The 26423-nt window shown below is 43.7% G+C and overlaps 1 protein-coding gene across 2 annotated transcripts; it reads right to left on the reverse strand.

Annotated features, from left to right (window-relative positions):
• Positions 1–610: 610 nt before the first annotated feature.
• LOC133380449 (NACHT, LRR and PYD domains-containing protein 3-like) lies at positions 611–26290 on the reverse strand. 2 transcript variants are annotated; one of them, XM_061617749.1, is made up of 7 exons: positions 26140–26285; positions 23904–24189; positions 21771–21791; positions 19752–21468; positions 18037–18123; positions 16089–16256; positions 611–12354 (listed from the first exon to the last, which is right to left on the reverse strand). In XM_061617749.1, exons 2-7 carry the CDS (start codon positions 24169–24171, stop codon positions 12255–12257), a joined length of 2361 nt encoding a protein of 786 aa, XP_061473733.1. In that variant the 5' UTR covers positions 24172–24189; positions 26140–26285; the 3' UTR covers positions 611–12254. The 2 variants fall into 2 exon arrangements, with proteins under 2 accessions (XP_061473733.1, XP_061473734.1); XM_061617750.1 differs by lacking the exon at positions 611–12354 and having other exon boundaries at positions 16117–16256; positions 18059–18123; positions 26140–26290.
• Between the last annotated feature and the right edge of the window lie 133 nt (positions 26291–26423).

Here is a 26423-nt window from a genome sequence, read left to right on the forward strand (position 1 = left end):
GATCAAACCCATGGAAGCTCAATTTCTTTTTGTTCACAAGATCATTCTTTATGCAGGATGAAACAAACATCCCCAAATGTGTCAGCTGTACATCTCTCATCCAGATATCTCTGCTAAATATGTCATCCACTGAATCCTATGTAAATGGTATAGTAAAGCAAAGCACGTCTTTACTATTGTATCAGAATAACTCATCAATATTAACTTGTTTGGTTTTGTGAGATGTCATTTTTTAAACAAAGCTCTCACCCAAACTTTTAAATGGTCGTATGTTAATTTGTGAGTTTATCTGTGCAGACTTCCAGACTGTTTTGAGGGTGAAATTGTGTCACCTACTGGCAAATCCATGTTGCACAATTAAAGTGGATTTAGGGCTCTTGCACAGCAAATCCACTTCCAAAAACTCCACTGGAAAGTGTGGGATAACAATTGCTTGAGGTGACATTGTTTAACCTTCCCACAAACAAATCAGAATGAATGCTCAATAAACAGAACAGCTGGAAGTGACCTGTGTAGGAGAGTGTATACCCTTCAGGTTCTTGTTTGGATTACCAGAGATGAGATGCAGACGTGAGGTTTGCTTACAAAGAGTTAAAATTTATTGAGTTCACTTACAAAGCATACAGCCAAGTATCCCCAATAAAAGTGGATCAGCCACGCAGCTCTGCAGTAGCTGGTGTCAGACTGAACACTCATACTGGGCACAAGAGACACTTTTATAGCATAAAAATTGGCATACAAACTGATATGATCACATAAATGAGTGATGACTTTAAGGCATCAAAACATTACATCATGGCACCTGCTACATATAATTGGCTATTCTGACCTTTAACAGGACACCTTCAAAAGCAGACTAATTGCTAGAAAACTATGTTATTTTAAGACAGATAGCTGAAACATCCTGGCACCCTCCCTTGGCAAACTATATGCCTGCCTTATCTTTATCTCTATCTTTGCTAACAAGCAATTGATAACACACCTGCACTATCTCATCATTGACCGTACCTTGACTCATCCACCTGCTAAGAATATGACATATTACTAAGAAAGGCTACATCATACAACATAACAACAACTGATAGGCAAAGCCTCTAATTGCCTAACGGGGCATTAACTGCTCCAAAATCTATGTTATCTTGGTTAACAAGGCACTTTCCCAGCATACCAGAATCACTCTCAGCAGAGCATCACACTGAATGCTTATTAGGAACCCCAGATTAGACTCCAGGTGGCTATGAGCTAATTCATTGACCGTTCCGTGAACTATCTTCCTCATACTTAGAAAGTGAATACTAAACTAGAGAACTAAGGGGGGGGGAAATACAAGCCTCCCCTTGCCTACAGGCAGCTATTCTGCTAATATAGCTGCTGAACTTGCCCACGGGCCAATACAGAGAGGCATCATTATAAAATTGAGTGAGAGAGGAAAGTTATAGGCTGTGCTTGGGAAACCTGCAGGTAGTTCCAGACCAGACAATCACTGTTTGCAGGAGGGATTCAAGCACACACTGGAAATGTAGGCTTGCTCAGTTAAAGTGGATTAAAGTGTTCCGTTGCCCTAGTGCAACAAAACCACATTAAAAAAACACCAATAGACTTTTTGCACTTAGGCAAATGACAGGGAAATGCACTGAAAAGTGTGGGATGAAGGAATGATTAAAGGGAAGACATGTAAACACCCTGCCAGCAAAGCAGGTTGAATGCTCATTGTTGTATAATTGCCCCATAAATAAATCAGAGTAAATGCTCAATAAAGACGGGAGATAGTCAAAGTACCGCATAAGCTTTGTGCAAACAAATCAGGATGAATATTGAATAAACAAGTTGTCCAGAGGAGTCTGGAACAGGACAGAAGGGAAGAGACTAGGAGGTAGCAGGGCCCAGAGAGAAAGGTCAGAAGTGGCCCAGAGACATAAGAGGACTGTGAGAAGAGGGGACGGTTGAAATATGCAGCCTAGGACATATGGTTTGATGTAGCACTAACTGAGGGAAGTTGGAGCAGGACCAGCGTAGAGGCATAGAAAACAAGGAAGCAGGGGCCTGAGAGAAGTAGGGATTAGGTATGGCAGCAGACAGTGACAAGGGGATCAGTGGAAATATAGGCGAGAAGAAGGTAGGCAAGGCTGAGAGATAGTGAGTGGCTCAATAAATCAAATAATAATAAATAAGGTCACCAATTGTGGCCCATGGCTGAGTGGGGATTTAAACCGGGCTTTCCCCAGCCCTAGTCCAGGACTCTAAATGTTACACCACACTGGCTATCCCCCCCGCAATTTCTGCCTAACTGATAAGGGACCACAATATTCATGAAACAAGGGAACCATTGAAGCTAGATCTCTGGATACTCCCATCCATGATACTGTTTGTGGGATTAACTGACATTCACCATTGTCATCTGAAATTTCCCACAGCGCCACACTCATCTTATTTATTTAATTCATATCCCACCCTTCCTCCCAAACGGGGCTCAGGGTGGCAATATTTTGGAGAAACATCATGAGTACTACCTAGTGGGATTGAATATTTTACAATATTTGACCTCCTAAGGCTGTTCACAATAAGGAAATAATTAGCAAGACTTTGAATCCTCACAGTTAGCATCCTTTTATTTTTTAAACAGGATTGATAGTTATGAGTATTTATTTATTATTTTATTTATTAATTAAATTTATATCCTGCCCTTCCTCCCAGTAGGAGCCCAGAACAAAACATCTTGAAAAACATCTTAAAAAGCAGTTCCAACACAGATGCAGACTGGGATAAGGTCTCTACTTAAAAGGCTTGTTGAGAGAGGAAGGTCTTCAGTAGGCACTGAAAAGATAACAGAGATGGTGCAAGGGGAGAGAATTCCAAAGGGCAGGTGCCACCACACTAAAGGGGCATCCTATGTTGTGCAGAACAGATCTCCTGGTAAGATGATATGTGTAGGAGGCCCTCACCTGAACAGCGCAGTGATCAACCGGGTATATAAGGGGTAAGATGATATTTCAGGTATCCTGGTCCCAAGCTGTATAGGGCTTTGTACACCAAAATCAGAACCTTGAACTTGGCCCGGTAGCTAATGGGCAGCCAGTGCAATTCTTTCAGTGTGTGTGTGTGATATTGATAATACCCTGCCCCAGGGAGCAGTCACGCCACCACATTTTGCACCAGCTGCATCTTCCGGACCAGCCTCAAGGGCATTACAGTAATCCAGTCTGGAAGTTACCAGTGCATGGACAACAGTGGTCAGGCTATCCTGGTCCAGAAACTGTCACAGCTGCCTTACCAGCCAAAGCTGGTAAAAGGCACTCCTAGCCACTGAGGTCCCCTGGGCCTCTAGTAACAAAGCTGGATCCAGGAGCACCCCTAGACGACAAAGCTGCTCTTTCAGAGGGAATACGGCCCCATCCAAAGCAGGCAACTGACCAATTATCTGAACATGGGAACCACCAACCCACAGTGCCTCTGTCTTGCCAGGATTCAGGCTCAGTTTATTGGCCCTCGTCCAGCCCACCACTGAGTCCAGGCACTGGTCCAGGGCTTGCATGGCCTCACCTGATTCAGATGTTACAGAGAAATAGAGCTGGGGATCATCAGCGTACTGCTGACACCTTGCCCCAAATCTCCTGAAAGACGTGGTGATCCCACCACTCCTGAAAAAGAAGGGGGTAGCACCCTTGCACTTCGGACTCCCTAAGGAGCAATCCAAGGGACCAACCCCTTTGGTGGAGACCCTGCCAGCAGTAGACCTGCTGCCCAAGGGCAGATGGGCTTTTATGCCCCCTGACCCAGCCAGGAGCTGATGCAAGTGGCTGCAAGATTGACTGCAGCCTCTCTCTGGATTCAGGGTCAGGCAGGGCCCCCCAGTCCTTGTAGCATTTACCAGGGACCTCAGCTGTCTCGAGAGACAGCAACCCAGAGGAGCAAGCAAGCACCCAGATGCTCAAGTACTCACTCCCAGGGCAGGCCTTCTCCAGTCCCCCGTTTGCTCCAGCTGTTCCCCACCTTGGTAGGTGTGGAATTAAAATTCTATAGGCCTCAATTTTGATTCAGACTTTGCAAGTATGAAGGAGGTGATGGGAAAGTGGCATTCTAATATGCTGCAAAGGATGTTGCAAGAGACGTCACAGAACATTTCCAGAAAGACTGATGTTCAACCTACTTAGATAAGCATATGTTTGTAGCCCTGAAGTTCCATTCCCGGTAGCTGAAAGATGTTTGTGTGATAAGAAAACAGTTTCTATGTGCTTTTAAAAATATGCTAAACACCACTTGTGTCAGAACTTCTTGGGCTCATGCCTGTCTGAATTTTTCTCTCCAAACAGCCGCAACCGCTTGTATGCTTTGTTTTGCTTTCTTTTTAATAAATGTGCCTCTAGCAGATCTTTCTGATTCAACACAACATGAAACTGTTTTCTTTCACAATTCTGGTGCCGTAACTTGGATAGTTATCTCACTAGAGAACCAGTGGTCTGGACCGTCCACCACTGATTCCCATGCCACCCCTAGGTAAGAGACCTTTTGAAATCTCTATTAGGGATTGTCAGTGGGGGATTGCCTGTGCTGCCTAGCCATCTCGTTTGGGACTGCGCTATCTGACCTTTTTGCTGCCAAGATCTGTTAGACTCACTATGTAAGTAGATAGTGTAAGGGAAAAAAAAGACAGGAAAAAAAGAGAAAAGTGTATACATGTTTGAAGCAGGAGAAATTGAAAGTGATGTAGTGAATGGATCCTTGTTGTGAATTGAGAGAATGAGCTGTGTGCTCTAGCATGAATTGAATATAATCACTGACCCAGCAAGCTTGTGGCTCAGTGGGTGTGATTGAACTTACCCTACCCTGCCCCCCTACCCGTTGTGACTTGAGTGAGTGAGCTCTGTGCTCTTGCGTATATTGAGTGCTCTTCTGAGGTGAAGTCCAATCCGTGTGCAGAAGGGTGCTCAGTAGGATCAAAACCAAAGAGGAGACTTGGCTGAATGAGTTTTCCTTTCCTGTTTCCCGGTGTCTCACTGGTTTATGAGCCAGGTCTAACTGTGGGAAAATGCTCACTGTGCCGCTGTCACACAGTCTTGCCTCTGGGCATTAGGTGGATGTTGCTGTGTCGAGGCAGACCCCACAACGAGATTGGACTTCCCAAATGAGCCTTTCCTGTGTGCGTGAAAACAAACCCAAATAAGCTTTTCCTGTGTGAAAAACCCACGAGAAGTGTGTGAGAGAAATGGGGGGTAGAGGATCCAAGGGTGATCCTTTTGACCCCGCCTAACAATGATGGTGTGGAAGGAAATTCGCTCTGCAATGTCAATTGATAAAGAACTGCCAAAGGACAGAAGTTTATTTAGAAGTAAAAGCAGCACATACACTGATGACCATCAGGGAGAGAGTCATGAAAGACAAGCTGTCTCTACTCTGGACCAGGTTACATGGGTTTATATATGGTTACATATGTCATAGTACATGACATAGCAAAAGCATAACTCATAGCCATATATGGTGAAACTCACACACCTATGGGTGGCCTTATCCATGTGCCAGGCCAGGTGGTACCCTCCCACTATCACGCAGCCAGCTCATGCCAGCTGCATGAGGCTTGACCTTTAAAACTCATAAGCATATCAAGAAATATTTCTCTGTCTGACCACAACTTTCCTTTTAACTCATACTGTTCGTATAGGACTTCCTCCTTTTCCCTGCCTTTAATATCTCCTTATTATAACATGAGCCAGACTGCAGCCACGCCACTCAATAAATACTAAAGCAATGCTAATTGATTATATTATCAATGAGTTAAAATTCCTTTCTCAATCTCCCCTTTTGAAACTCTGTTTCAACAGGATTTTAACTCATTGGAAGCCTTGCCTCAGATTGCGATATCTTATCCGAGCAACATTTGAAACCTAGTGAAACAAAGCAAGCATTAGTGAGACCATTAACTTTTGGAGTTGTGTTGATGCTCATATAACCCTTATGAAAGAAATTTTATCAGATTAAGGCCAAATTAATTAACATTGGACATTCCCATACTTCAAAGCAACACCCATATTCTTAGTCGGAGCTTCAGGTTACATACCCTCATCCATTCGCATCATCAGGTCATTAACCCTTTACCCAGACCAAACAATGCAGACCCCACCTAGAAGTTCCAAGAATTAACACAAACTTTAATCCAGTCCAAATCGTTGCAACCTTGGAACTTGCCCTCTCCCTGGCTACCTCCCGCTCCACACAATTGGAAACCAGAGGGATTGTTAGGCCCTCAAGGAAAAGTCCATTTACTGCTTCTGAATTTTACTGGTGATTCAAAGAGCAACAAATTGTGAAACAAATTTGAGACCCTAAGGGGCTTCCTTACCCTCGGGGACTGGCCAGCGTTCAGCGTACAACCAGATTTGCTTTTTAGGGTTTTTATTCTGGCCCTTGTTCTTTGTTGGTGAGGATAAATACAATCTTTCAGCAGATTCAGGTCTCTTTCCTTGCCTTCTTGGTAGGCTCACTGGCTTTCTGGTCTCAAATCAGAACGGTTTGTCTGAATGTAGAGCTCCTGGGACCCCGTTCTTAAGCGCAGGTCCTGAGGGTCTTTGTCCTTGGCCTCAGGGATTGGCTTTGTTGTCAAGCAGCCAACAGTCACAATCAAAGACGAGGACAAGCTGCTCTGCAGACAAGTTTCTGTAGCTTGCTATACAGACCCCCTTGGATGAAGAACAGGTGGAGACCTTGCAGCTGCTGGAAGGGATGGGAAATCAACAGTTCTCATCTCTTTTCCCAGGTACGGATGACTTGCATCTGGGCATGGATGGCTTGCATGTCAACAAAGCATAACGGATGCACAAAGCAAAGGCAAACGAAGAAGAAAAACATTGGCCTTTACAGGAGAAATTGCAGTTTGCATCTTGTTACTGCAACTTGCTGGTCTGATGAAACAGGTTGAATGTCCTTGATGAAACAATCTCCCTCCCCCCCTTTGGTAACTTCATAGGAGAAGGGAAGCGACATTGGTTAAGACATTTTCTTACAAGAATAGCCCAAACAGACATCAAAACCCCTTATCTTGCTTGCAGGGATTTTCATACTTATGAATGGGTGGTTAACAACTTATTTGTCTTTCCAACGTCCACCAGCTCATCCAAGTTATCTAAGCATTTCCCAAGGCTCAAAGCAATAGCAAACTTGAAGCATCTCACCATCATCCTAATTAATTGTAGCAAGGTGTGGCAAGCACAAGTTCAACACAGAAGCATAAGGATGTAGCACAATTGTTAAGTATTGTGCCATACAAGGGTATTTCACTTAAAGAGTAATAACTGCCCAGTTTTTAGTGGTGTAATGTGACTCTGGGTGAATTTGGATGCAAACCAATATCTAGCTATTTTGTTCTGCCATACCATACATGAGGCAGATAATGACTATCCATTATTGTCTTTCTTTTGTATAAGGCCCAATTCTTTAATTTTAGCCAAATTCTCTTTGTCAGCCACTGGCCACTGAGCACACCATCAAAACCAGGATGTTAAAGAAAAATGGTTTAAACTGCTGCTGCCATCTCTTCAGCTGCATCAGCCCTATCTTGACCCTTTGTATGCTAGCCCACAGTCCACAACTACCTCTTTTATTTAACAGTTATAAAGTGTGAACGAACACCCCAAAGAGGGTCAAGTTGATCCCATACGATGCTATAGAAGGAGAGCATGCTGTTCTGAGCCATGAAACACTGGGCCATGAAATGTGCAACCCCTCCTCCTTTTTCATGGCAAAACTGCATTAGGAAAAAGACCCTTTTTAACTCATACCCTTACGTATGCCGGATGGATTGACACCTATCGCTGTGCAAAGGCCAACACCATCACAGTTACTAAAAGACTGCTGAAAGCTGAAACCGGACTTAAATGGCCCGATGCTCTTCCCCTTGTCTTTATGAATCCTGCCCATTGTGATCTCCAGTTAAATGATGAAATAGTCATGAACTATTGCAAGGCTTTAATGAAGCGTGTTAAGGCCTTTCATTCACAGATCCAGGAGGCTCCATGACTGGGTCCATGTCAGCTTCACAGTTTTATGCACCTACAATTTCTTCCTCGGTTATAGCGCTTCCAGTACATTTCTGTCTGTATCACCCTTGCACTTTCTTGGTAAGCCTGAATATATGTATTCTCTTTATCTTCACATTTATACAGGATTTCATACTATGTAGCCAACAGTTCACTCATTTTTTCCATAGCATGATTCCAGTGGTCCCCTCTCCCTCTATGCTCTAATTACCTGTGCTCTTCTCCTTTCTTACTGTTTGCCAATAATTTCATCCCTTTCTCATTCACAGCATTTTTGCTTAATATAGAACAAATTTATCATAGTGCTATCAATTCCCAACATATTTAGTTCTGTCCTTTTTTGTTCCAGTTCCATCTTAATCTGCTGTGAGTCTGTTTATAGCACAACAGCAGTTTAACTCTCCCTCCAGTTTCTCTTTGTTGCCCTTCACCTCCATTTCCTATAACTCCGTTCCTTGATAAAAATTCCGTTTGACCCCCTTCATTACCTCCCAACAGGTTTCTTCAACAATTTCTTGGCTGCCATTTCCAGCTAAATAATATTCTAATTCTTTCCGTATGGATTCCCTACTTGATTCCAATGAAAGGAGTGCTGGGTTAAGTCCCCATAAATATCTCAAAATGTACAGTACACTAATCGGGGGCACGGTCCATCACCCATATGGCTCCTATGTCCATAGAAAGCACTCCTGATAACATAAAGTCAGAGACCAAACATGTGTCCATTTCAATTGTTTGAGCCATGTGGTCTCAAAAAGAACGTACGACCGCAGTCTCCCTGATATAATTTGGACCAAGTCTTGGTGATCCCTTTCTTGTTTAAAAGCTCCCACGTTTTTGCAGCTGCCACCTTAGGTTACATGCAGTCCCGCCTTTTGTCCTGCCTCTTTCCTTACCCCTTCTGCCCATTTCCCTATTTATTCCTTTTCTCCTCCCTGCAGATTTGTTAGCCTCCTCCCACTATTGCTTCCATCTTTGTAAATTTGCGCAATTTTCTGAACAGCTTATGAAAAAAAATGTGATAAACGTAACCAATTGCTTCCCATGTAGGAGTCTTTCCACAAAAACATTTTTTTGTCCAATTGACTCCTTTGTGGTACAAAATCAAGCCCTTCCTGTAGAAGCAATGTCACTCTCGCCTTACAACACCTGAACTTTTCTAAGTACTGTACATATATTAAAAGAGAAGCCAGTCTTTGTCTGCAGGTTCACAAGCTAACAGACATGATACAAAAGAAAAAATGAACAGGGAGTGTTCCTACACTGACGGATAGGATCAGGTTGGTCTCCCCAAAGCTTACTTTGGTTTCTTAAACATCTAAGGAACCAAAACCTGGTTCTTCCATCTCCATATTGAGGTTATATTCTGCTTCTGAAACAATGAAAGTTCTCTAAGTATAGAGAAAAGACTGAAGCGATGTGATAGGCCAAAACTGATTCAAAAACTGAGTGACCACATCAGAACTAAGGACAAATTGTAGCCTAAGGACAAAAGCTAGAATGATGGAGCTGCAAACATGTTTAAGTATGGCTATAAGAAGCTCACTCAAACCACTGATCCATCTAGCTTAGTACAATCTTCTCTGACTTACAGAAGCACTTCAGGGTCTCAGGCTGATTGATCTTTAGCTTGGCTTCCAGAGATCCTTTAAAGACACCAGGGTTTGAACGTGGAACCTTATACAAGTACTGTATATGCTCTACTACTGAGCAAATGGGTTAGATGGCCTGTACAATGTTTCTAATTCATTTCCCAGAAATACTAGCATTAGCAAGCAGGCATTACTACTCTCTCTACAACTGGACACCAGAAATCATTTTCCTAAGGCTGTAACTGATGGAAAATGAAGACTCGTGTTTTAGTTGTGTAATTCTATATTAAATCCATCATCTCAAGCCATTTCAGTGTCTTGCTGCAGTCCCTTGAGCACATTTATTCCATAAGCCTATTTGGTCTGTTTCTTTTATAACGGATATTTGCTTTTAATTTGTGTCATGACCCAACAATTTCTGGGAACAAGAATCCCTAGGCAAGAGCAATAAAATATTACATCTGCTTCCGATTAAAAGTCATGTTGTTGTTGATACTTTCAGAAGAAATGCAAATATTTGCTGAGGATACTTTTCTGAAGGCACTCCTCTTGGCTTAGAGTGTTTATAAACTAAGTGGGTCAATACCATACAGAGGTCAAGGGTAGAACGTCCAGCTTTAAACCTCCCCTTCATATGTGATTTTGCTGAGTGCTATTGAAGCCTAGTTATTTGTTAATTTTTCATTTGCAAATAAGGTTTAAAGCTTCATCTCTACTATTTGTCTCAGTTCTCCAGACTCCCTTCCTGAAAAGGTCAGTTCAGGCATAGGTATCTGCGCCATATCTTCTGTGAGGAAGACGGACACAAAGAATTTATTCAGCTTTTCTGCAATCTTCTTGTCGTCCTTCAGCATACCTTTAACTCCCTTGTCATCCAATGGTCCAGCTGCCTCCCTAGGTATTTTCCTGAATCTGATTAATTTAATGTTTTTTATTCTTTGTCTTAAAATGTTTTAGTGATATGCTCCTCAAATCCCCCCCAATGTCTGTATCTATTTAGTATCTATTGTATTTTGGGGGTGCAAGTTTGTTCCTGCTTGTTCTTTATTTTACTTACCTTTAAGCATTTCTTTGACTCTGCTTGTTAACCATGCTGACATCTTCTTAGACTTTGTGGCACATTTCTTAATCTGCACATACATTTTAACAGAGTTTCTAGCAGAGTAGGGGTAATTAGCCCCAAAGGCCTTCCAAAGAGTATACAGTTTGGGGACTTGACAGGCTTCTTTAGGGAAAGCATTCTGTAAGGTTGGCACCACTATTGAAAAGACCCTACTCCTAGTGGACATCCACCGAACTTCAGTTATCAAGGCACACAGAGCAGGATTTCAGCTGTTGAGGTGAATGTATAACAGGGTACATATTGGAGAAAGTGGTCCTTCAGTACCCCAATCCCAAGCCAACACTAAATAGAAACCACACATACACATATCTTTGGCATCTGCATAATACACTCACTATTTATACAGCCACAAGAGTGGCTGTATATTATAGCCAGCATGGATTTTTCGCATTCCACAATGTTAAATTGAAAATACCCCCATGCCATACTACTGCTTTCCATAAGCTCATCTCAAAACAAAACCTTACAAAACATATAGTCCTGAACTCAGAAATGATTGCTTAACAACCTTCTAAATTTTCATGGCAATACACAGAACAGTCAGAGAGAACTGAGAGTTCAAAGTGTAAAAAGAGACAAAAATAATCTAGATCCCTGTTGGACTTTTTTCTGTCAGAGTTCTCGTAATTTGTTGAAATTAATTAAAAATCAGCCATGCTCACAGAGTACCTGTAATCCTATTACTGACCTTGTCCCATACTCTGACTTTCATCTTCTGCAGTTCAAAAGTTTAAAAAATGCCTTGCTGATTTTTAATTAATTTAAGAAATTTTACATTGGAGTCAATGATAAGCATGGGCATGCTCAGTAAGAACCAGCCATCAGTGTTCTAAAAGCCAGACTCACAGCTGTGTGGCTTAGCTAATCACGGGGCCACACCCACACCAGACCTTTATTCCAATTTAGAGAGTCATGGCTTCCCCCAAAGAATCCTGGGAAGTGTAGGGCAGTACAGTATCTCAGACAGGAGGTCAGGTCTCCTGCTCCCCTGGTGCATTCACTATAGCTGCCCAAATTCCCTGCTTTTTAAAGTTTGATAGAAATATCTGTTGGCTATAGGTACGTTCTTAAACTGCAAGGGTTTTTTTTGCCTATTAGTGAATATTATACAACATACAACTTTTCAAATCACTGACTAGGGCATGACTAGTAACTAGGAAAGAACTGGATTTGATTAAAGATACCATAACATGGTTACAGAGTTTCACATTATTAGTGACTTCTTATGCAGAAAAATCATAGGACCTACAATAAAGCCATGAGAATGTTTTGCTTCTATCTAAGCCTTTTTTTAAATCCAGTGATTATTCACATCAACCTTATTTGGGAAGAACTTCCAACAATTAAAGTTAGTATCCTTGTATCAAGCCTTAAAGTTGTCTCTCTTCTTTTTGAAACGTTCAACTCTAGAACTACCTTCCAGCAACTATATGCAGGTTTACCAGATTTGGTGCCATATTGTCATTTCGTACTGTGGCTGCTTTTGATCCAGAGTAGACAAAATGGAATGTGTCACATCCACAACAGAAAGCGACATCCAGACTTATTGATCTTTTTCTCTTGCTGTTTCAGGCGTTTTGCTCCTTTGTCACCAAATCCATTTTTTCCCAAACTGGAAGAAAAGGAAAGATAACCAGAAGATACCTACAAGTGAGTATCTGGAGCTGAAGCAGTAGTTGTTATGGGAGGGCTACCATGCTAGCTTCTGTCTTCCTATCCTTAATGAAAGTGAGTAGCAGAGAGAAGGATCTAATGATTTAACAGGATCAGCTGAAACTAATGAAGTGAATAAAGTTTTAAAAAATGATATGCAGATATAGGACACCTTTGTCTAAGGCAGAGGTGGTGAGCCTCCAGCCTAGGTGCCAGATGAGGCCCTCCAAACCTCTCTATCCAACCCTTGGGACTCTCCCCAGGCCATACTTCCTATCCCCGTGCCACCCCTCACTTACCCTACTCCCCACACTTAACTGCTTTTGCCTAGCTGGAATATGTCCTTCTATTGTGACGCCTCTTGCTTGCCTGGATAGAGGATGGAGAGGTGTGTGTATGTGTATATGCATATAGAAATATTCTGTGTGACTGAAATGTAGTCTATGATGCTAAGGCTCACATTCATTGCTCTACCCGCTTTCCTCTTTGGCTCCACCCACTACTGGAATGCAGCCCCCCAGAAGTTGTCTTGGAGGGCATGTGGCCCTTGGGCGGAAAAAGGTTCCCTAGATCTGTTCTAAGCAGTTTGGACCTAGCTGCTTCAAGGGATGCTCCAATTAAACAAAACAAAAAACACCAGCAGCAGCATGGAAGTCACTTCTTTGTAATAAATAACATGCAACCTGCATGTAGATCATCATCTGAGGAGTAGTGAGCTGAAGTTATGAGACAGTGCCTTGCTTAAGCCAATCCAGGGGATTTCTGGCTAAGCCAATATGCTACACATCTAAAACAGCACTGAACAACAAGATGGAGGCTTCAGAGCATTGTTTTCTTTTCTTATACAAATCAAGGTCAAGCTAGATGAGATGCCAATGATGCAATTAGCAACTGCATGACTGCCTTTTAAACAGTAAATTGCAGGCATGCCCCCTCCCCTAATTTGTACTGGAATCCTGGTATTGGATGGGGTGTGAGGGCTTTAACCCTCATACCTGGGCTCCTGTTGGGAGGAAGGGCGGGATATAAATCAAATAATAAATAAATAAATAAATAAAACCTTTTGCCTCCTGCTGCGGTCCCAATCTGGATCACACCACCCCTCTGATATTTGCATTGGGGAAATGCCTTTCATTGGAGTGAATGGGAATGTTTTCCCTGATTCCAATAGCAGTGAGCACAGGCCCTGATCTAGACTAAAAGATCACACAAAAGTCTAGCAAAGACTTTCCTATTTCAACAAGCTTTTAGTACTGATGGATGCTAAAGTTAGGACTGCAGGGACCTGCACTGCTAATGCCAAATATCATTATTTTAAATTGGCTTTGATCCTCTTTTAGCTATCAGTGTGAATGGTTTTAACATTGGATATAGTTTAATTCTATTTTAATGTAGATTTTGTATGTTTTAATTATATGTGTTTTTATTTGGAAGCCGCCATGAGTTCCAGTGTTGGAAGGATGGCAGGATATAAATAAATAAATAATAATAATAGTGGGGGACAAAGGGTTAACCTCTCCTATTCCCCACTTCAGGGTCCAGGCCTGGATTTGACTCTGAACACTTCATAGAAACATAGAACAGAATCATAGAATAGTAGAGTTGGAAGGGGCCTCTGTGACGCCCTTCCCTGGCTCTCCCTGTCAGGTTCCTACATGCTCGTGGTTACTGCCTGTCTCTAGGCAACACCAGGGACTCCACCAGTCCGGACTGTCCTTTATTTTATTTTTTCTCTCCCCGCTCTAGCACAGATCTCAACAGATCCCCCTGCTAGGCAACCACCAGTAACGTCCCAATACTAGTATTCCCAGAGACTCTGAATACTGGTATTGTTATTCTCTTCACCGCTGCCACCATTTGTTACAGTTCCCCTTCAGCCTTGGTCATTACCTTACCCTCCCTTCTGGTCTGTGAAACCCCAGCCAAGGATCAGGCCTTTGGTAAACCAAATTAAGTATTTATTAAAGATAACAAAGCTAACAAGATTAACAAGATTTCTTCTTAAGGCACATAAGCATATGGTTTTACTCAATACTAATCTGACCTCCACCCCCCTCCTTCTCCACTCTCTCCTGGCAAACCACTCTCTCAAACCCACCAAACAACCCACTCTTTCTCTTCTCCCCCCCTAGATTCCACTCTCACTCTTCCTTTTATACGTTCAGCCATTTTAAACACTCAGCCAATCATCTCGCATTCTACTGCCCATTCACTCCCCCTCCTCTTTCACTCCACTTACCATGTATCTTCTAAACAACCAACACTTACCATATATACATTAATATAGGAACATCACAGCCTCCAGCCCCCTGCTCAATGCAGAAATCCAACTTAAAGCATACCCGACAGATGACTGTCCAGCTGCCTCTTGAATGCCTCCAGTGTTGGAGAGTCCACCACCTCCCTAAGAAATTGGTCCCATTGTTGTACTGCTCTAACAGTTAGGAATTTTTTTCCTGATGTTCAGCTGAAATCTGGCTTACTGTAACTTCAGCCCATTACTCCATGTCCTGCACTCTGGGATGATTGAGAAGAGATTGTGGTACTTGAAGAGTGCTATCATATCTCCCCCCAGTTTTCTCTTCTCAAGGCTAAACATACCCAGTTCTTTCAATCTCTCCTCTTAAGGCTTTGTTTCCAGTCACCTGATTATCCTTGTTGCCACCCTCTGAACCTGTTCCAGTTTGTCTGCATCCTTCTTAAAAGTGCGTGCCAGAACTGGATGCAGTACTCAAGATGAGGCACAACCAGTGCCGAATATTACTTCTTATAATAGCAGGTCATGCAACTGGTGGCAAAGTAGCATATCTTGTTTGTCCCTTGGTTTATTCAGGAAAAGGGTTGGATTTTGATGAAATGAAGATAAGGCTGTATCATACAAGGATGTTTTAGTGGAGAAGGGGGAGTTATCCACGTGCTAAGGCCCGAAGTGTCCCTTTAAAAACACACTCACTTGGCTCAGCTTCTGGTTTCTAAGCCAGTTTGTCCATGTTGCTCGCTGGCAGCCTCCTCCTCTTTTCTCAAAATCCTTCTAGCTCCTGTTTCTATTACTGCCCGTTCTGGCTTTCATACAATTCATGCTTGCTGGACTATTTGTTTATACTACATTTCTCTCCATCTCTTCCTATCTATGTCCAGTTGCATAGTTTTCATTGGATTTGGTGAGTCAACTGGCCAGGAGCAAATGTGGTGAGGTGAACTAGATGTCTGCACAGCTATCTGTCTCTAGACTGGACCTAGAGGAGAGCAGGATGACAGTGAGGCAGCAGAGCAAGTTGCTTACAGCAACGTATTGAATGGGAAGTTTTATTGGTCATGTGGATTCAGCTTTTGGGTTTACATGGTGTGCTCAAAAGATTTTATTCCAAAGTACTGTAACTGGCAACAGCTATCTCCTTTCTGATTTAATCTCTCTCTCTCTCTCTCTGGACAAAAGCTTGTGGGGTGTCTGAATAAATGTGCCTATTTGTTGTATTGGTATCCGTTTATAAGAGCACACTCTTCTGATGACACATCGTAACGTCAGATTTGCTCTGAGAAAACCTGCTTTGAACCCTTTGCCATTCTTTCATCTTTGGTAAGAAATCAAAGAGCTCTGTCCACCTTGCCCTTTCACTTCCTTGGTCTCAAGGGCTATTACAGTTTCCTGTAAGATGAGGTAAATTATCTCCCGCACCCTTTATCAACACTCACCTTAGAGAAGATAGGCTGGGGCAGGTCTCCATGAGTTGGCAGATGAAAGGCACAGAAGACTCTGAGAAGGAGTTGTCTTGAAGGCTTAGATTTGAGACGGTGGTGCCGGTGCTCAGAACGGCACAAAGCTCTTGGGTACAAGCATCTGTGAGGTAATTCTCATCAAGACTGGCAGGGATAAAATGGAAGTAGTATCATTGTCAGATCATACACTACGTCTAAGCACCTTTATCCTTTCCTCAGTGCTTTGTTGTGAACAAAATCAAAGCACTGTACAGTTGGAAGCAAACTACTATAGAGTGCTCCAAGCCAAACCAATCGTGCTTGGCTAATGTTTAAGGTATAACAGGAGTCCCACTGACCTGTTCTATGGGCCACTAATAGTGGCTATTTAGACAGCTTCCCAAATGTTATAAAAGACACAGAACACCAGCCCAGGCATTTATTGTCTTGTCCCTATTGAACACTGAAGTGACAATTGTGGGGTTCTGGTACTACATCCATTAATCCACTAAAAAAAACCTCTCCCACTGTGCCCCCCTTTTCTATTATAGGTTAGGACAAAGGGCAGTATGAGGCTATTACAGATAAAAGTGTTCAGGACACTTTTTCAACAGCAACTGGGGAAAAGGAGCAGAGCAGGGTGAGGCTCTCTTCCTGTATAATAAAAGGAGTCCATTACAGACTGTCATGCACCGGGGCCTGTACCAGCACAGATCCAGTGGTACCACATGCCACAAGTTCTCAAAGGATGAAAAGCCCATGAGCTCCTGTGAGTAAGAGGGCACATTACTGGCTCTGGGATTGAACTTGTGACTTCAGTTAAGCCAAGCAGCCAGTTTGATGTGTTCAGTATGAAGAATAATAAATGTTTCTCTTTCTGCTATGAATCACCACCTTATGTGTCAGAAGGCACACTGAAAAGCTACTGAGCTGAATAAGAGTATATGGCTCCAAGACAGAGTGCTCCCTCACTAACTTCATTAAGGGGTAGGACCTGAGCAGTCAGCAAGGCCTGCAAAAGGAAATTATAAGGCATCAGCTGAGCTCTGTATCTTCTGGAGGCAACTTGTCTGCTGACTTGGAGCTGTCCCTGGTCCTGATCATCCTGTTCTCAGATCTGCCTTTGTCTTTACATCCTACTCCCAACACCTGTCAGGCCCAGGATGTGACTCAGGAACCAGACCAACGGCTGTAGTTAATTCGTGTTTTATTAGGGTAATGTCCAAACAAAGACTGCGTTTTCTCATGAAGCAATACAGGGATACAGGTCCTGCGGCATTGGGAGAAAGTTGACAGAGCAAGGGACTTCTTCCCGCCTGTTCTTTAAGAAGGGGCCAAACGGGCGCGCAATCTTTCGCTCCTCCTTAACTGCCCCTCAGGTACTGCCCGCCTTCCCCCCCTTCTCTCCTGTCCTTTCAGCTGTCTGCGTGTGTGCGGTGAGGGGGGAAGCATCACCCCCTCCTCTTCTGAAGTTTCCGATTCCAGGATGGGGGATAGGGGAGGGGCTGATGGTAAACTGCCTCCCCGCTTTTTGGCTGTGAGCAGCCCTCCCTCTTTCCCCTCTTGCTCTGAGCCTGAAAGAGAGGGAGGCGTGAGAATGTCCAGGGAGGACTCAGGCTCCCCGTTGCTAAGCGACCTTATCACTGGCAGTTCCTCTGTTTCGTCTTCGCTCCAAAGGGGGGAAGTTCCTCCCCCTTCCCTCTGCCATCCATCCGAATACTCTTCTCCCAACTCTCCGGGATCCAGCTCCCCGGGATTAGGACCCCAGCTCTGCCTTCCGACAACACCAGTGTCTGGCTACTTGTTTCTGTTAAGCCCTGCATGCTGTCAGTTTTCCCCACACTGCCAGCTAGGCTCCTCAGGTGCTAATCTGAACACCAAGACCGCAAAGAAGGCATGCATGCACCCAACATTTTATATGTATCTCTGCCACCTAGTTACTCACTACAAAGAAGTCAGATTACAACCTAGTTCCTTCAGTATGGTGCAGAGAACATTCACTCCTGAGTTTCCAAGCCTGTTACTTCCAAATCTGCAGAGAGGAAGAGAGAGAGAGACAGCAGTTTCTGAACTGATTCTTTCAAAATCTGGGAGGAATATAAGAAGATGCAATCTGCATAGTTAGGATTGGACCATCCAATGAAGAAACCTGATGGCTCACACAGAATCCTGAAAATCTTCTCTTTAAAACAAGTAAGGTTCTAGTCAATAAGGATAGGGAACATAGAGAATTATTAAAAGCTCATGTATGTGAAAGTGGCTTTCTGAGGGTGCTTTGGGCAAGAGGAAGGATCCCACACTCTGCCTATTTCCTAGCTATACAATTATAGTTCATCCATGCAACTCTTCTGTTCTGCTACCATGATCCTAGCCCTGGGCAAAAAAACCCCCAACCCCCCAGAATTCTGTAAAAACTAAAGGTTGTAACTGTAATACATCATGGAATTATTTGTACAATTTGTTTTGAGTGACTACACATGGATTTCTAACGGCAGGAGTTTGAGTTCTGTGAAAATCTAGCTCTGCTGAACAGATGAAAACTCTTACTTCAAAGCCAACTAATTCTAGATATTAGAGATTAGAACAAGGCATGTCCTGGGCTATTTCTGCTCTCTTGTCCACCTGTTATGCAAATGAGCAGGAAACTAGCATGCTGTCTGTTTAGGGCATTTTGGAGGGTTATCAGATGCATTTATTAAACTTATCTGATTGCTTCGAAGTGTTAAAACCTGTTGTGCTTGATATAAGAAAGTAATATCAATTGAAAAATAAAATAAAATCTAATTCTTAATTTTTCTTGCTGCAAGTTTTGCAGACATTCCAGAGTGAAATGCATTTGATAAATCATTTCCAGTGAACTTAATCAAGATGCTCTTTTCAATTAGGTCTATTTCACATATTATATAAAGACATATCACATATACACATAATGTATACCATTATGCTTTGAAGCATCAGTGCCCATATATTCCATTGCAAGTCCTGCAGATCAAATACTGGCTCCTTGTACCATGGGGGTTTCTGGTCAGAGAGAACTGCAGGCGATTCCAACTAGGACATTCACATAAGACCCAATAATCCTGGGAAGGGCCAATCCAGTGCTACTGACTAATCTGCTACCTTCCCTTAGGCTAGACAATTTGTCACTGGTGAGACAGCCCATCAGAGCATCCCTCTGCATGAATGAATTGCTGGTCTTCAGCAAGCCAGTCTTCCTGCTATGCAAGCACCACAGGGCCTGAGCATCAGCTAAGGCTGCAGGGGAGCTGGGTAGGCCCAGAGGCCATGGCCCAGATGGGAGACAACAGGGCAGGGCACAATCTAAGAGATATGTACAGAAAGCAACCACCTGCAGGAAGTGGGAAAGCAGGAAAATCTATAGATATGCAGACAGTCTGCCTTCTGGCTTCTTGTGGCAGTAAGTTTTCCAGACACAGGCGCACACTACACCTTGGATCTATATATCAGGCAGTGGCACAGTATTGGCTTCCCCTGATCACATGCTGATCAGGATTCTGGAAGTGTCTATCCTCCTTCAATAAGCAACCCTGATAATGTAGGGACAAAGGAATCAGTGCCCAACCCACAGGCTCTTGATTTGAATTCTGAAGTGCCTGGCATTTGCTGTTTCTAGAAAAACAACATGATTGTATCACTTACTTTAAAGTTGTACAGTTTTTTATCCCTGGAGCTAAAGCTCTGATGTGATGGGACTTCAGCCTGCAAAACGTTAGATCAATGGAGTGATCCTCGATTGTACTGTGCTGCAAGCAGAATGCCAGAACCCTGCAGTCCAACACAGAGAGTGTCTTGAAAGAAAGGTCAATAATCTGAAAACGATGCATTACACGCTTAGCAAATTCTGCTTCCTGGCTCTCAAACAGACAGTGGAAAAACTTCAGCAGGCAATAACCTTCTCGGGGAGGATCCTCAGCAGCCACTTCTTTTGCTCTCTGAAGTAAGAGAGGCTTCACAAGATCAGATGACTTGCACTGCAGAGTTTGCTCAAGGAAGATGCGCACCTTTTCACTGCTCAGGCCAAATATGAAGTACACAGTTAATGTCAAATGCTCATTACCTGGCTTCTCACACTCAACTAAGAATCTCTTCAGGTCCCCCATATTGTTATCTGAAGTTCCCGCTGGGTCCTTCTGCAAAATATACCACAAGGCAGCAAAAAACTCCTGGAAGCAGAGATGCAGAAAACTATAGACGTTGTGCCGACCAATCCCCGTCTGGAATGTTCGTTTGTCTAGAAACAGGTCTTTAAGAGCAGAAGCCTCGAAATTATATTCCTTGAGATCCTGCTCCTCAAAGAGAATTTTCTGTTCCAGCATGCCAGCTTGTGCCAAGGAACAGAGTCCTCTGAGATCATTCAGAGGGGAATTCTTCCATTTCTCAGAGTCATGCTTAAGGAGATTGTGAGAAAACTGCACAAAGACTTTTGTTGTGGTGTCCAAAGTGTCCACAATCTCATCTTCAGTTTCCAGTTCTACTCTGATGATAGAGCAGATGATCCAACACACTATGGGGATGAAGCAGATGGTGGACACCGCAGTGGTATTTTCAATGAATGTCAGTGCTCTGTTGGCTTTCTGCTCATCTCCAAAAAACTTTAAAAAATATTCACGGCGACCTTTTTCAGAGAATCCAAGGATCTCAGCAAACCTGGGAAACTTCAGGCATCCCTGCAGCCTCTCTGCAGCACCAGGCCTTGTGGTGATTAACAGGTAAGACTTTGGCAAGAGCTTCTTTCTCAACAAACTGCTCAGAACACAGTCTATGGACATCTTTGAATAAGGATTGTTACAGAAATTATCTTCATTAAGCTCTAAGGAGCAACAAAGCTCATCAAAGCCATCAATTATGAAAAGCAGCTTTTCAGGGTGGGCTAAGATCCCTTTTACTGGGGCATAAATGTCCTGACATTGATTTATAATAAGGTCAGCCAGGCTGCTGGTTTCTTCAGCAAGTCTCAGTTCTCTGCAGCGAATGCAGAACACATAGTCAAACACATTCGGATACAGCTCCCCAGCAGCCCAACCCAGCATGAACTTCTGAACGGTCATTGTTTTACCAATCCCTGCAGGTCCTTGCAACACCACTGTTCGTGGAGCTATTCCCGATTCATCAGGCTCAAAAAGGCTTTCTATATCAGTTGATGAATAATGTGAACTATTGGTTTCCAGGATCTTCATGTGCAGTCTGCCAGTAGCAACCAATTCATGCTCCCTCTGCTTTTGAGGCCGGTGCCTCTTGATAATAAGCAACTCTATGTAGCGTGCATTCAAAGGGGTGCTCTCACCAAAAAGACTGTTTCTGTCCTCTGTTAGAAGGTATTCTTCCCTCACATTCTCAGCATACCTCTTCTTGTAACCTAGTACAACACAGAGAAGTCTCTCACACAGCTTAGACTGGAACAGTGCAGTAGTACTAAACTAGGAAGTGATGCAAATATTTACATCTAGCAGAGACCACTTACCTAATGTCTACAGTTATGCCTCCCAGTCCTGTGGTTTCCCAGTTTTGTTTACTTTTCTCCTTCACGCATATTCTACATGTTATTGAGCCTCAAGAGTCTTCTTTCTTGACTGCTTTCCAAAGGTTATGGCAAGGGACATATTTATCTTGAGTTCTAGACTAACAATTACAATGGCTTATGATGAAATGCTCACATACCTTGACCTTGCTTTCCAACCACTGGAAAAGAAACAAAACCACTGGTTAGACATTTTTTGTGTTGTGAATGGCAGGTTTTTAACTATAGTGGTCATGCTGTATAGGCAATAGTAGAAAAGATAATCATACATTCCAAACCCTTTGCTGCAAATCTGAGGTCAAGTCAGTTTTGAAACAGCAAAGGTATTACTTCAAATAGTATGAATCAAATTCTATCCCATACCGTCTGGATCACAGATGGGCAACCTGCAGCATGGTGGCCACATACAGCCACCCCGATCCCATTTCATGCAGGTCCCCAATGCTTCCTGAAGCTGCCCCATTCTTCCACCCCATCAGAGCTCCTTCCTTTTCATTTCCTCCTTATATTTCTTTACTTTCCAAAGTTTTTTTCCCCCCTCTTACTATGCACTTTCAGAATAACTGGAAACGACTGTATTTTAGTTCATGAAAATAAATTAATGGTGTTTAAAAACTTTTTACTTGGATGTATGGTGAAAATAAGTCCCCCACCAACTATCTGTAGGCTTCTGACATTAAGTCTGAAAGGAATTACCTTCACTTAGGTTGTGTCCACACTAGGGGTGAACGTGGGTCAATGTGAACGTGGGTCAATTTATCTACATGCATGTTTGTGTGCCGTCATCTACACAAGTGCTTTCAGCTTTATGCCTCCCAAATCTCTCTTGTTGTTTTCTGTCCTCGCATATGGGAGGGGGCATGATGGGATGAATTTGTGCTATGTGTTGTTGTTCTCTCCTTCCGTTCAGTGCTTCTACAACCACTATAAGTTCTGTAAACTCGAGATCCCTTCTGGGCATGCCAGCAAGTATTTGTTTACCTGTGTGCATGCACCTTTTGCATTTTCTTAATTTTTGAAATACAGGTTTTCCGATATATCAGATTTGCACAAAAAAAAAGGAGTAAAAGGAAAAAGAAAACAAAGTGTGTCTCCAAGCCTGGAAAGGATTTGGAGTCACTCTCATGAACAGCTGCCACTTCCTTCCCTTCCCTTTTCCTTGCCAGCCTCTTGCAAGTGTATGCTTTGTTTTGTGTGAGAAGACTTCTGCACAAAAGAGTTGTTTTAAAAATAAAAAATTAGAGCAAATGTGCCTTCCGCAACAACTGGTAGGAAAAAACAAGCTGCATCCTTTCCTTTGGACTGATGGAAACAAAGTGGAAGTAGGAGTGGCAATAGATGGTACTCAGCGAAATGTCACCACCCATGTAAAAAAAAACCTGCCTACACAATGCACTTTCATGGGTCCACAGTTGGGTAACATGTCATTTTATATTAGATTTTCTTCCTTCATCAGATTATCTATGGATCAGGGAAATCCAAATTTAGCGGGGGGGGGGGAGGGGGAGGAAGTATGGGTTGCCACTTGGATGAGGACATTGCATGGACCTTGCAAAAAAAAAGAAAAAGAAAGAGACACAAGCGGCTTCAAATCCACATTAAACTCTGGAGTAGATAAGCCCTTGGTTTCCAGAACACTAGCTTTATTAATCTGTTGTATTCAAAAATAAATAAAAAATCCTTGTATATTTGAGAGTAACCCATTTAGACTCATTAGGGCTAAGCAGACTAACATAGGACTGGAAATTCTGATTTTAGGTAGCCATGGTGGAAACTAAAACAGAGCAGTCTTCATTCCAGATTAGTTAATCCACCCATCATTGGACCAGGCTCCACCCACCAGCAGAAAAAAAAGTTGCCCATCCCTTAACTGGATTGCCAAGCAGGTGTGGTTAAATGCATCCATCAGCTTTACAGTCCTGGTATGAAACTAGTTTTCCTGCAAATCTGTAAGAGGGGGGATAAACAGGCTGTATGATTAAGTATAGCCCAAATGCTGGGATGAGTGCAGGCAAGGTTCAAGAGCCAACAGGTCTCTGAGGCTTAGAGAGGGAGAGGAGTGATGGTTGCATGTGCACTCAGCCAAACCCTGTCCAATAAGAATGTGGCACTCAGCTGAGTGCACATGGGGCAAAGGATACATGACACTGCTAGGGAGGAAAGAGTAAAATTGTGGGGTGAACAGAGCTGGGAGTGGATGATCATCCCACTAACAACACTGAACTGTAGTTAATTATGTAGCATATTATACCTATGTAAGTGCAAATCCATACCCTTGCTGAGTTTAGAAGCATTGTACTTGAGACCAATGTCTTCAAAGATAGTCATCATCAGGGCTGCAGCCTCATCCTCGTAGTACTCTACCAGAAGGTCCACCAGCATCTCCCGATTTGCCTTCTCCATCCGTCCGTGTGGAATATTCTTCCCCCGAGGAGCTGCTGCAGTACGCAGCTTAAACTTAAATTTTTCATAATCGCCTTGGCCAAGGTCTTCTAAAGCATCTAGTAGGATGTCCTGCATCATTACTCCTCCTGGCTCCATTGCCAGGTCACAGTCAGGCTGCAGACAGAGGAGCATTAAGTACCAGAAGAAAAGACATTCCCTGCCCATCATCCTGCAGTAACTCATGAGCTAGGCCTTTGGTCTAATCCAGCAGGGCTCTTTTTACATTCTTATGGAGGTACATTTTGTAGGTTTCAGGGTGCGCAGCAGGGAAAGGAATGACCTGGAAACCACATAACTTTTTGCTAATGAACTGAGGGAAGCTCCACCTGAACAAGGGATGTAAACAAAGCCGCCCCCAGATATGCTGGGGCCCTTGGGCACAAGCCTGCCCCGGCACTCCCCTTCCGCGATTCGTGGCAGGATTGCTGCCGCTGATCACATGGCGAGACCTTCGGAGCCCCCACCATACCCTTGCTTCGCAGGGATGCGTGCGCGTAATGCGCATGCGCGCCATCAGTCAAGATGGCGGCAGAGGCTTCAGCTCCTTAGGGAAACTCAACCGCCATCTTGGTTAAGGGCAGCACTGCATGCATAACCACACAACAGCTGAGAAAGGTAGGTTGCAGCAAAGGAATGGCGGGGGCTCCAGAGCTCTCGCCGTGCGATCCACGGCAGCATCGCAGAATGGCCTCCTAGGGGCTGCTGTAGCCCCAGGGGCCCTTGGCCAGTGCCCCACCTGGCTGCCCTTTGGAGCCAGCCCTGGATGTAAATCTGCAGTCCTAAACCCACTTACTCGTAAGCCCCATTGAATTAAACTGGGCTTACTTCTGATAGACATGGTTAGGACCGTGCTGTCAATTATGTTCTGTGGAAACATGAAATGAGGAAACACAGAAGATTGTTGAACACCTTCTCCAAAGTCACAACTTGTACTTTGTCCTCTTTCAAGCTGTAGTTTTATTTCCTTCTAACATGTGATTAATTTTTAATGGTCACAGCTCCCAGTGCTATTTTATTAGCTAAGGATTTTAAATAGATTGTTATCAATTGTGTGGTGTAATGGTTAAGGAGCTGGACTACGACCTGGGAGACCAGGGTTAGAATCCCCATAGCCATGAAGCTCACTGGGTGACCTTGGGCCAGTCACTGCCTCTCAGCCTCATGAAAACCCTATTCACAGGGTTGCCATAAGTCAGAATCGACTTGAAGGAGGTACATTTACACAGTTGTTCTCTCCCTCCCTCCAAACAAAATTTGTTAGCAGGATTGAAAATTTTAACTGAAAAGGAGGTTCTATAATTAACTAGTAAGAAAGCTCCCATCCCACTAATAGAAAACAAGTTTTGCTCCCCAACTTCCTTTGACCAAACACAGACGGCTTTGCATTTTCTTTGGTCCCAAGCCCTGCTGTTGGTGTTATCATCAGCCAGGCCCTGTACTGCTCCCTCACAAAAGGTTTCGAGAAAGTCCGTTTGTCCAAACGCCTCCCACTCCAAGCTCTTCTGTCCAAACAGAAAGGGGTGGGGGTAACCCTCAGGGCCACAGCTCAGTGGTAGAGTATCTGCTTTGCGTGCACAAAGGCCCAGCTTCAATCTCCAGCATCACCATGTAGGGCGTGACGGTGACAGATGCTGTCTGAAATCCTGGAGAGCCAGACGGACCAGAGGGCCCGACTCACTATAAGGCAGATTCCCAAGTTCCCGCCTCCGCTGCATATTATCCACAGTTCAACCTTCTGAGTTTATTATGAAGCAGTTATCAGATGAAATCCCGCACCCTGTTCACACTGATAAAGAAAGAGGGAGGGGGTCGTATCTAACATCTGCCTAATTTATTAAGTTTCAAATGAGACACTATCCCCCACCCCTATTTCCCCGTCAAGAAGATTGCCAGGCCGGGCCCACCGGCCGGAAACAAACAGCGGAACTGAAATGCGTGGTCACCCCCAGTGAACTTTTGGCCCGGCCTCTAATGTCAGCTTTGGCCAACAGCGCGCCCGACGCCGATTCTAAACAGGCAGAGTTTGGTTGCCCGCGTCAGGGAACAACGCACAGTCAGACTAACCTCTCCCGAGCCAGTCCAGGATAAAGAAGCCCCGCGGCCGAATAGGAAAGCGAAAGTAACCTGCCAAACACGGTGGGAGGGGGGAGAGGAGTTGGGAGAGCATGCGCTTGTCAGACTTAGACTGTATACATATCTGACTTCGCCAACCTGGTGCCCTCCACTACAACTCCCATTAGCCCAGGCGACTAACGGGAGTTGCAGTCCAAAATATCTGACGTTCACCAGGCTGGTGAAGGCTGATCTATATACTGCAGTCCCTGCTTCTCCTAGAGGCCAGCTAGAGC

This window comes from Rhineura floridana, chromosome 3, assembly GCF_030035675.1.
Source record: "Rhineura floridana isolate rRhiFlo1 chromosome 3, rRhiFlo1.hap2, whole genome shotgun sequence".
Lineage (NCBI taxonomy): Eukaryota > Metazoa > Chordata > Lepidosauria > Squamata > Rhineuridae > Rhineura > Rhineura floridana.

Bases quoted from the DNA above. Each gene is read 5' to 3' on its own strand.
- LOC133380449 (XM_061617749.1), bottom strand. From the start codon at position 24,171: ATGGAGCCAGGAGGAGTAATGATGCAGGACATCCTACTAGATGCTTTA. The intron at 21,792-23,903 runs GTATGGATTTGC...TTTCTTTTCCAG, and splicing joins TGCTTCTAAACTCAGCAAGG to TGGTTGGAAAGCAAGGTCAA. The intron at 21,469-21,770 runs GTATGTGAGCAT...GTGTTGTACTAG, and splicing joins GGTTGGAAAGCAAGGTCAAG to GTTACAAGAAGAGGTATGCT.